At 42.5% G+C, this 10,530-nt stretch overlaps 1 protein-coding gene across 1 annotated transcript in view; it reads right to left on the bottom strand.

Moving 5' to 3' along the window:
- Positions 1–1,322: 1,322 nt before the first annotated feature.
- Positions 1,323–10,530, bottom strand: part of LAMB1 (laminin, beta 1) — a 42,344-nt gene continuing 33,136 nt past the window's right edge. Inside the window, exons 25-32 of the mRNA XM_009324386.1 lie at positions 9,204–9,445; positions 6,943–7,146; positions 6,412–6,556; positions 5,449–5,656; positions 5,090–5,231; positions 4,108–4,284; positions 2,658–2,817; positions 1,323–1,766 (exon numbers count right to left, since the gene is read on the bottom strand). Coding sequence (XP_009322661.1) covers positions 1,630–1,766; positions 2,658–2,817; positions 4,108–4,284; positions 5,090–5,231; positions 5,449–5,656; positions 6,412–6,556; positions 6,943–7,146; positions 9,204–9,445 — 1,415 coding nt within the window. The 3' untranslated portion in view covers positions 1,323–1,629. The remainder of the gene's footprint in view (positions 1,767–2,657; positions 2,818–4,107; positions 4,285–5,089; positions 5,232–5,448; positions 5,657–6,411; positions 6,557–6,942; positions 7,147–9,203; positions 9,446–10,530) is intronic.

Raw genomic sequence — 10,530 nt, forward strand, 5'->3', positions numbered from 1 at the left:
GGGGGGAAAAAAACTTGATTCTTCCAATAGATCTTGGCATTTCAGAATCACTTCTACCTGCTGCAGGTAAATGCTATTAAGTGTTAATCTTGTGCTTTGCAAGTTCTTCCTAGAAGGCCTGCTTTTTCAGAAACAACTTTGTGTGCACCCCTTCCACCTCCCTTACTGCAGTTCAGCCTTGAGGTTCATCAGTTACAAATTCTCGTATCTCATTTTATTCACTTGAAATGAAGTTTGGAAAGTCAGGGAAACTTTTAATCAAGAATACTACTAAAATCATACTGTAGACTATAGTTTGCCGGACACTTGAAAATAAAATTCAAGGCCTTAAAATTGTTACTGTATTGTTACTTCTCTCGCTGTCATTCCTGTTCTAGTTAAGTGTATGAAGAGTGTTTGTAAGGATAAAAATAAGATGAGCTACTGAGCCACCTGTCAATGATCTGATGGCAGTTAAGTCTGAATGTTGCGAAGTTTGCAAATTGTATTTGTAACAGCTGCTAAGTATACTGGCAGTGGACTGGTGTATGATGCTGGTATGGTAGTCAGTTCTGTGATGGATATTTTGCTCTAGCATTTGTAACCTACGGAGCTTAGGGGTAATTATTTATTTAAACATACTGTTCTTCAGTTTGCTTAGGTGGTGATATATTCTGCCATAGTTGTCCTGACTGACTTTTGATGATGTTAGTCAAGGTTAGGTAAGGTGCTGATCAAAGTATATACGCAGATGCATTCCTCAGGTCAGTTAGCAGTCAGGATGTGTAAATGCACGTTGCAGTTTTTGTGTAGCTGATGAATGCTGTAAATCAATTTGTGCAGTACCGTACAATTGTCTGAAGGTGCACTGTTCTACAGATAACTCCTTGAGCTTAAGTATGGTGAACTGGATGTTACTTTTGCACTTTGAAAAAAGCCTTATTTGTGTTTTAAGTGCAAGCTGTTCTTAGGGAGCAAGTCTGTGTACAGCTCCTTAACTGATTCACATTAAGTGCCCTGTGAACTTTTGTAGTTCCTTTTCCAGAGAGGCTTGATCTTCCAAGCTTGGTTTATCACATAAATTTGGTGCTTGAAATGTAAACCACATTGACCCCTTCAGTGCTGACTTCCGTTTCCACTTTGCATATCAAGTGTTGCATAATCAGTGATGTGAAACTAGCGTTAAGCCTAAATGGGTATCATGCGGAGGTAACTAATCATTTTTGAGTACTGTGGCACAAATGCTAGCTTAACCACACAAGGATGGTATTTCTTCATTCACTTGTAATTTTGTTCTGAGTGACCATCCTATATTTCATAGTAATTGGAACCCTTATTTAGAATTACGTAGTTGGAGCCAAGATTTTATTAGATCTCTAACCAGTTTAAAAGCAAGACTTGCTAAAGGATTAATCGATGCACTGTTTCAGCTACTGAAAATAGGAGGGAACTTAATGAGTCATACTAGGTAGGTACAGTGATACAAAAGTACTGTTTATTTTCAACATCAAAAAGTTACTTGTCTTTGGTTCTGTGACTTGAAAGTCAATATAAAACCTGTTCACTTTATCAGGTCTTAGTGTAATGTCAAAAAGAACTAGCGTAATACTTGTAAAATCCATCCTGAACACAAGCATTTCCTGCTCCCATTTATAAGCAAGTGCTATAAACAGCAACCTTCTGGCTGATTGTCTGTAAGAGGGAGCGAACTGTCTCTTCCAGCTCCACCAACTGCTTGGCTTTATCTTCCAGAACTTTTTGATTGTTTTCATATGTATTTTCCAAGTCTGTCAGCAAAGGAAGGGGAAAAACAGCTTAATTAGGGGTGTTTTAATGCAGTAAAATGTAAATCATTATCATTACGGATAAACTACTACTCAAACTTATTTTTACTGTGGAAGGGAATCTGATTAGGAAAAAAAAAAGGTCTGGAATGGCACCTTTTTGTTCCTGAACACTGGGACATAAAACAACAAGGAGTAATTTTCTGTAAGTGGAAATCCAAAAGTATACTTTGATTCATGTTGAAAATAAGTGTCATTCTTTGCTGTATGGTGGCTTTTACAGAACAGTGAAATGTTTTGGCTTGTTATGGTTAAGACTATTCAGTGAGTCTTTGTAACCGTGCAGGAGCAGCTAGGGGGAAGAATGAGTTCCTGGCCTGGCAAAAACAGAAGGAAAACTTAGCCCCCTCCCTGGTAGTTATGGGTGGATTGCCCCCTCCTGTTTCAATCAACTTTAATTGTCAATGGGAAATGTTAAATTAATCTGTAAACTGGAACTGACATATCCTGATTACCTTTTGTTTTAATAGCTTTGATGGGGGGGTGGGGGGGGGGCGGGGTGGTCTAGTAGTATTGTTTAAAGATGGGAGTCTTGCTTTTGAATGGGTTAGTCCTCGTCCTAAGCATGGTAGCTTCCCTGTAGTGGTTCTTGGAGCAGTGATAGGTGCCATAACAGAAGTTTGTGTCTCACTGTAAGTTTCAGCTTTTTTATAGAAATCTTTGATTCAGAAGACTATGTTGTGTCCATAAGAATAACAAAAGCAGATTAAACCTCAGTAACAAAGGATTAACTTCCTTTTTTTTCCCCCCTTACTGCTGATGAATAGTCAGTTTAACAGCATGACATTGCTCCATATTCTAAGATGATGACCTACCTCCTCAGAACAGCCTTACCTTTGAGCAGCTGGAGTTTGCTGTTTGCTTGAGCCAACAAGGCTTTAGCTTCATCTTGCAACATGCTGGCTTTCCTCCTAGCATCAGCTGATTCTTCTGTCTTCTTGGCAATGAGATCTTCCACTGTTTTATACTTGTCGTTCAGCTCGGTATTGAGGACCTGTTCCAGATTCAAGCACAAGATGGAGCTCATTCAAAAGACAATGCAGTGGGAGTTTGCATTTCCTCCCTCTATCTTTACTAATCCGGGTGTAAGGAGAGACTACACTGCTAGCTCAGTTAACAAAAGCAGAAACAGTGTTGGGCTATTTCCTACTGAATATTCAGGACTCTAAGAGCTGGGGCAGAGACTCATCAGTTGCCCTTTTGCAGATCTGTGGCTGTTTTACGGCTTTAATACCAACACTTGGCAAGGATTTATGGGATTCAGTTACACAATACTGTAACTAATGGGAGCCATGGCCCCTAGTACAGCTGGAAAGCTGCATATGGTAAGGAACTGGCACTGCTTCTGGCTGAATGTTTGCATTTGGGGAGGAATACCCTTGTTAGCCTCTCAGTAACGAGAACAGCTGCCTAGTTTGTGTAGGTGAAGGTGCTGGAGAAGTCATGAGGTTGGTTTCTCAGCTGTGCTTTTTCCTGCAAGGTTAAGAAGTTCTATGACCCAACTGAATTCAACCAATAAGCAAGTTAAGCTGTAGCAGTACTGGAAGTCTCTTGTGTTTACTTGACAGCCACCTGAAATACTACTTAGTGTTTGGAAAGAATTGATTTGATGGATAATACATCTCTCCTGGCAGCAAATGTCTCTCTGGAGACTTGATGGGCTTACTGTAGACAACAGATTGGAGCAATGAAACTTCCTTTGGCAGATTTGTCAATTGTTTTGTTAATGAGCATTCTTTTGCTATTACGAAGGTGTGTAGCAGACATTGGGAGCAACACTATATGGTCACAGAGCAAATTTTGCATCTCTGATATTTAGAAGTTACTCTGGTTTTATATTGAGCTAATGATTTTTCTTGTCGTTTGATTCTCTATATGCCAAATTCTGGGTTGTTTGTCCTGAACCTATCATTGTCATAGAACCACAAATACTCTTTGGAAGAGGAAAAAAAGTTACCAGTTCTCCTGTGGCATATAGTAAAGCTGAGGGACAGAAACCAATCTATGAAAGGCTGCCAGTATGACAGCATGACAGGTTTGCTGCAGCTATTTTAGAACCTGAAAACTTCCCAATACTTCTTTCTCTCTCTATCTGGTACCAAAGTAAGTAAAAAACCAGCTATCTTTGGTAAGTGCATTAAATGTTTTTGGTTGTTTTTTTTTGTCCCTGGTACTTGACCAATAAATGAAATGCATTCACATGTATTCACTAATGTTCCTTTAGCCAAACCTGGGGTGAGAGGGTTTTTTGGCTTTCCCTTAGCATCTTTCCTGAGCTTCTCACCTTTTTAACTTCTTCCGCATTTTGTTTTGCAGTAATAATTTTTTCTTCTATATTGTCCACATTCTCTGAATTGGTGGCAGCCTTTTGCTTAAGGTCTTCAACACTCTTCTCTAGCTCAAACAGACGTAAGGTAGCATTGTTCAGTGTTTCTTCAGATGCTGCATTTTCAGATTCAATCTAAGAAAGAGGGACAACAGTTACATCTTCAAAAGATACTGACTATAATAGTTAAGCTTTCTGGATAAGCCCTGATCAGCTAATTAGTTCATGTCCATAGATCTGATACAAAAAACAGTGTTTTAGTTTTGTTACAAGTGGCCAATTGCAGTCAAGGTGAAAGAGCCCACTGCTTGAAGGCGGGGTATGTATGGGGCTGCAAAAGCATTAAGGAGCATGGTTAAAAAATACCTGATTGTATTACACGTGCAAGAGTTGCCTAATCCACAGGCAAAACTGAAGTTTGACACTTGACTCCATCATGTAATAACGGACTTGTGAAGCTGCATATCTTCTACGCTGGCCAAGCCTCATGGGTATAGATAGCACTATGGTCTCATGAGGGCTATGAGATGAAGTCTGAAAATACATTATCTAACAAGCCTATAGCAATTACCACTTTAATCCAGCACTCATTTATTTTAGTCTCGTGCTGCAGTGGTAGATGACACTGATAGCATGGCCATGCCAACACACTTTCCAGTGATCTTGGCACACCTGCTGTGTTAGAGGGCTACAATCCTGCTCATTTACTTCAGTGGTGCAGGATACAGGATGAGAAAAGCCTTTTTTTTTTTTAAAGAGCAAATGGTTCCCTAGCATCTGTCATACTAACTCAAAAGTTTATGTGAAGGCAAGAATGGTTTAGATTAAGTGGTTTTTAATTTGCAGTACCGAAGAGCCTTCCCTAGACAGACATATCAGTTTCTAAATATCAGACTTGGTGCTGTTTCTAGATCTTAAGAAATACTCATAAAGAACTCACCGAGGTCAGCAGGTCTTGGGTTCCTTTAATATCTTCGTCAGCTTGTTTGATGGCTTTCTCAGCTGCATTTTGAGCTTTTTCAGCTTCTTCCAGTGCTGCTTTCACCACGTCTGCAGTGACTTTAACATCTGTTGCACCTTTGCTGTGGAGCAAGACTATGTTAACGCTAACAATGCTTTTACCTGGAACTGGAAAAACAACTAGTCATACGCTGCAAAGGGCCATTTTTGCCCCTTAGTGAAGGAATGAGGATCTGCATCGGGGCGAGTTAAATTCTGCATTTTCTGATACAATGAAATTGAAGTCTCAGTCAAGCTCTTGATGATGGAAAACAGCTCATACAGAACAGCGTTGCATACCTTGCTTTTTTAGCTTCCTCCAGTAGCATTTCTGCTCTGGCAATGTCTCCAGCGCTCTGCTGCAGAATGACCTCAACATCAGAAAGGCTTTCTATACGCTCACGAATATCTTCTGTCAGGGCTTGCAGCTGCTGGGGAGTGCTTGGCATCTCCATGTTCAGCACTTCATTAGCCACCGCCTCGATGCTATCCAGGTCAGCGCTGTCTTCTAATAGATGGACACAAATGACAAAGATGTAAGTAAAAGCTTCCCCCCATCAAGTCTCAGTACTCAAATTCTTGTCCAACTGCTCCCTTATGAAGGAAAATCATGGGGAAACTTCCTCCCCTGGACTTAAAGAAAATCAGGGTGTTAAAACTGCTTCCTTAGGGTGAAACTTCCCTCTCAGGAGAGGCCCACGGGCACATAGGCCCTGCTGGCATAGCTCTCGGAAGCCGTTTGAAGATCTCAGTGATTAGCTACACCATGCTGGGGCTGTGGGGGGGAGATGCCAGCCCACAGGAAATGAAGCCAACAGCTGCACATAAATGTATTTGTGCTAATAGTATACTCAGCCTTGTGCAAACAGGGAAGGAATGGGTTTGCCATGCTGCTGCTTGCTAGCAAACAAGGCCCTCATTTAACCTCTACCTGCTTTCTTACAGAGAGAGAAACTCAATTGCTGACTTTCCTCCCCTTTAATAGTACTTTGTCTTTCTAGCCAGAACTTAGGAACACACTTGGCAAGCTACAGCAGTACAACAGCCTCAGCTGAAACGAACACAAGCATGCAACAGTTTGCTCTCACTTTCCTATTGTCTTGGTTTTCTCTTGGTTCCAGATTTCATCATACACACTAAGTCTGGCTGAAAGCAGGGGGATGACACACAACTATTGCATTACCCCTTAAGAAGATGATTCAGAGCTAAAGATAGTTTCCACAAATCCAGAATTAAAATATTATTTAAATGTAAGGTTTTTACGCATTAGGAAGTCTCTAATCTGTTTAATAAGATTTCTCAGATCTTCATTGCTTCTGTCCACTTGTTCTTTTGTAGCATTGGTTTTGAGCAAAACTTCTTGGGCATTTTGTTTTGCTTCATCAGCTCTCTGTTTTGCCTCAGAAACCTAAAGAGGAAAATAGAAGGTTTGATTGCGTATTTGCTTATGCTTTAAGGCCTGCTTTAAAACAAAAATTCAGTTGGAGTCAGAGGTAATAGTAATGAGAAATGCTTTTTCTCATAAAACTCACAGAACACTCTTAAAAGCTGGCCACGATCCATACCACCAATGCTAGTTTAAACAACTCAGGCTAATGTTTAGAGTTATCCATGAAGTTTCACTTTAGCAAGCTCCTTTTCTGAGGATCTTTACAAACGTGATGAAGTTACACAACTGAAAAGAAGTATTTTGAAGTAAGCCAGGCACGTACTTTGTCAATTAGCGTCTAAACTTGTGTTACAACTAAAAGTGTGGGGTGTTTTGTGGTGGTTTTTTTTTTATTTTTTTATTACCATTCTGGAGAGTTGCTCAACTTCTGCTAATGCACTGAGGATGTCTCTGTCAAAATCCATGGCTTTCTGCCAGGCGTTGTGAGCTACGGTCACCAGCCCATCGCAGCCAGGTCCTCCACACTTCTTTTTTCCATCATCTGTTCGACAGTTTAAACCGCCACACTCAGACTCGGCACAAGAGGCTCCTGCGGGAGTGCCACAGGTCTGCAGAGACAGATTAGACAAGGGAAACGGTCACGGCTTTATTTCCATCGCTGAGCTGAGGGGGGTGGAGTAGGACGCTGCTCTACCATGACAGAAACACTATGTTGTTTCTGCCCCTTGCAGTAGCATCCCAAGTACCACAGGGAAGGAGGCTGAAGTAGAGCTGCAAGCTGGAGGTGGTTCCTGCAGCAGGTCCATGCCAGTGTGACTTTAATCTTTCTTCTGTGCCCCCTGCACCCTCCTGCGTTTAACTTTGTTACAAATATGCAGCTCCCTGATGCTGAAGTAGCTGGAGGTTATGAGGGAAGCCTTGTCTCACTTTCATCATCCACTTTCCCTGTACATCATCTTTCACAGGAAAGCTGTGCCTTTAAGCTTTGGTTTCAAGCTGGAAGCTATTACTGTCTGTATGCCTTTTATTTGCAATCAGCCTTCACTACTGTTGGAGGAAAAACTGGCCATCTCAAGAAGCTATTTTATAAGGAAGAAAGTGTTTGGTGCTGAGTAGTATCTTTTCCTTTGCTCTAATGCTCTAGAAATGTAATAGAAGCTGAAATGCTCCAAGTTGAACAAGAAACTTTTTTTCATCTCCCTTAAAAAGCTGTCCCCTTCCCTTCTACCAAATGGTTGCTCTGATTTCATCTTTCTAGAACACTTTCCAGTTGGTGAATTTTGTCAAGGATGTGTTCCTATAGAAAATTTCAGGGTAGACTTTTTTTTTTTAAAGCAAAACTATTTCAGTCAGCAACACTGTACTGAGAACTACCCACTACTTGGTCAATTGTTTGGACAATGAAATCACTCAGGAGTTGTTTTAGCCAGAGGGAAAATTGGAAAATTCCCCATTCTTGTGAGGTTCTTTTCCCTTTCCACCCCACCCCTTTTGCCAAATGATAGTCACTAACCGACATACTTTGCAGCCAAAAAAACCTCTCTGGGAAAACCTAGGAGCTGTGCCAAGTTAGCTGCAGCTGTCTCCTGTGAAGTGTAAATGAGTCCCTCTTACCTGTTTGGCATGCAACCCAGCAGTAGCTAGAAAGCAAAAAGATTTTTTTTTTTTTTGGTGTCCCGTGATTACACCTCCAAGCAACTCAGTGTTTATGGCCTTGATAAACATCTACCGAAGACTTTCAGTCCTCAAAGAACAGTTAGGCAGGAATGTAGGGGAAGGGAAGCGAAACATAAAGATGTCTCTTTTTTCCCTCCCGTGAAAAAAGGAGGGCTGGGGGAGTCGGGAGGGATGACCATAGTTGTAAAGGACAGGGAACAATTCAGCGTGTGAAGAACTCATCCTCGAACACAGGCCTGGCCTGCCCAGGGGAGTTAATGAGCAGTCCCCTGCAGCCCGCCTTCATGGGGGATTGTTCTCTGAATGCAGCTGGCCGACTTCAAAGCGAAACCGAGGGAACACCCAGCCTCTCCCAAGAAAAAGCCACCCTTGATCATATTTACAAATGAGCAGGCAGCTTCAACAGAAAAAATACCCTTTTGACTTCAGCTCCCTGTAAGTTCTGCTTTGTCTCAAGCACGAGGATGGGAGCGCGGTGATGCTGAGGAGGGTGGCCCGCTGGTATGAGTAGAAGCGCTGCCTGACTGGGTGCTGCACAGGCATAGCGTGTACCCTACAGAGCTGCAAAAAGGACAAAAGTAGCCTAGAGAAAGAAAGCACATGAACTGAGGACAGGCTTAAGAGGATGGCTCTCAGTCCAGCAGACTCACTGCACTTTTCTGCACGTGGGAGCTCTGTCCACAGCAAAGGGCTTTGGGTTGGAGCCAGGGTGATGAAAAGATGGGTGCTTTGTCAGGGCTGGGAAGGGTAGAAGGGAGAGCAACATGAAAGGCTGGTGCCTGAAAGCCAGCAGGTCTCAGAGCCCACCAATTAAACAGCTCTGTTCCAGCCCACAAAATACGCTGTCATCCAAGAAATGTGCACTTTTCATGAACAAACTGTATCTCACACTATGAAGCTCTAAACAGTTCCTCCCCGCCCGTCACTTCTTTACAAACCCGACTTTATTTTGCTACAGGTTTTATACCAGCGATTCTCAGCCACATACCTTCTCAGCCACTTTGGAAAGATCCAGGCTCTGCAGCTTGCCTGCGAGTTCATCCAGAAGGCGCGACTGCTCCTCTTGTTTAGCCTTGAACTGGGCCTCTTTCTCATTGATTAAGTCTTCCACTTCCTGCCGCGTTTGTGCTGACAGCTCCACGGCGCTATCGGGGTGAACAGTGGAGGCATTGACCCTCTCCTCTGCCTCCAGGGACATCTGGAAATACTTGGTGATACTATCCAAGGCTCCTGCAGAAATCAGACAGACTTGCTCAGAAATCTGTTAAGTAACCCAAAGTATTTTATATTACGGAGGTTGGCAGATGACACATCAGGGTTAGCAATATGAGTATCAAGTTAAATGAAACGCTAGCCTTTGCAGCTATATTCAGTGCCATTGCAAGGATGACAGAGTTTGGCCTGTTGTGGGGGGGGGAAAAAAAAAGTTCATTTTCTTGCTTGGTTGACAGTGTGTCAAGTTTGCTGGATTTTGAAGTTGTCTTTCTCTGACCCTAGTGACTGAATTCTGCTTGCCCTGAAGGCAAAAGGCAATCCAGCTTTTTAGGTTTATAGGCAACAGTCTCTTTTCTAAAGATTCACTTATCCCATTAGTTCTTGTTGCTTGCCCTGGGATGTCTGGCTTATGGAGTCACTGCTTGGAAACTGGTCAGAGCTTTCCTAAGAAACAACTGCTTGACGAAAGATGCTGATTTATGGAACTGTTAGTTTTGGATGACTCCTGGAGAGGCCTTGAGGAGGTGTGAGGGACCCCACGGGGGTGGCCACACTCTGCACCTCTGGGCAGCTTTCCTCAGCAGAGTGCCACAAGTCGTGGACTCCCCCATTCTACATCCTACTTGCCTCACTCTGTGAAATCCCACGTTCACTGGAAACAATCTCAGACTTCCTGAAAAGCAGGAAATTAACAAAAAAAAAAAAAAAAAAAAATCCTTTGTTTCAAGTCGGAATGAAGTCAGCTTTCAAAATTTCCACAGAATTTGGTGACATTCCTCTTTCTCCAGCAAATTTTGATTCGTGGGCCATTTCAGTGTGCCAATAGGCAGGCAAGGCTTGGGTGGCTTGGAAGAACTGAGCCGTTAAGAGTGTGCTTTTAGTCACCACGAAAGACCCAGGTATTTTTTCTAACCAGAAACAGCAATTTAACAGACTGGGGAGAGCAAGGGAGATGTCCAGGTGTATCTTGGCCTCTGCCGCACTTTCAGCTGTTGTGTCTCATCTAAAATATATTAATCAAGAGCCTTTAAGATGACTCTGTGCCCCAAGAACTTAAGCTGGCTTTGCAATGTGCAGTGGGGGAGAGAGGAGCTAAGGGG

Source organism: Pygoscelis adeliae, unplaced genomic scaffold (genome assembly GCF_000699105.1).
Source record: "Pygoscelis adeliae isolate BGI_AS28 unplaced genomic scaffold, ASM69910v1 Scaffold315, whole genome shotgun sequence".
In the NCBI taxonomy this organism is placed as follows: Eukaryota; Metazoa; Chordata; class Aves; order Sphenisciformes; family Spheniscidae; genus Pygoscelis; species Pygoscelis adeliae.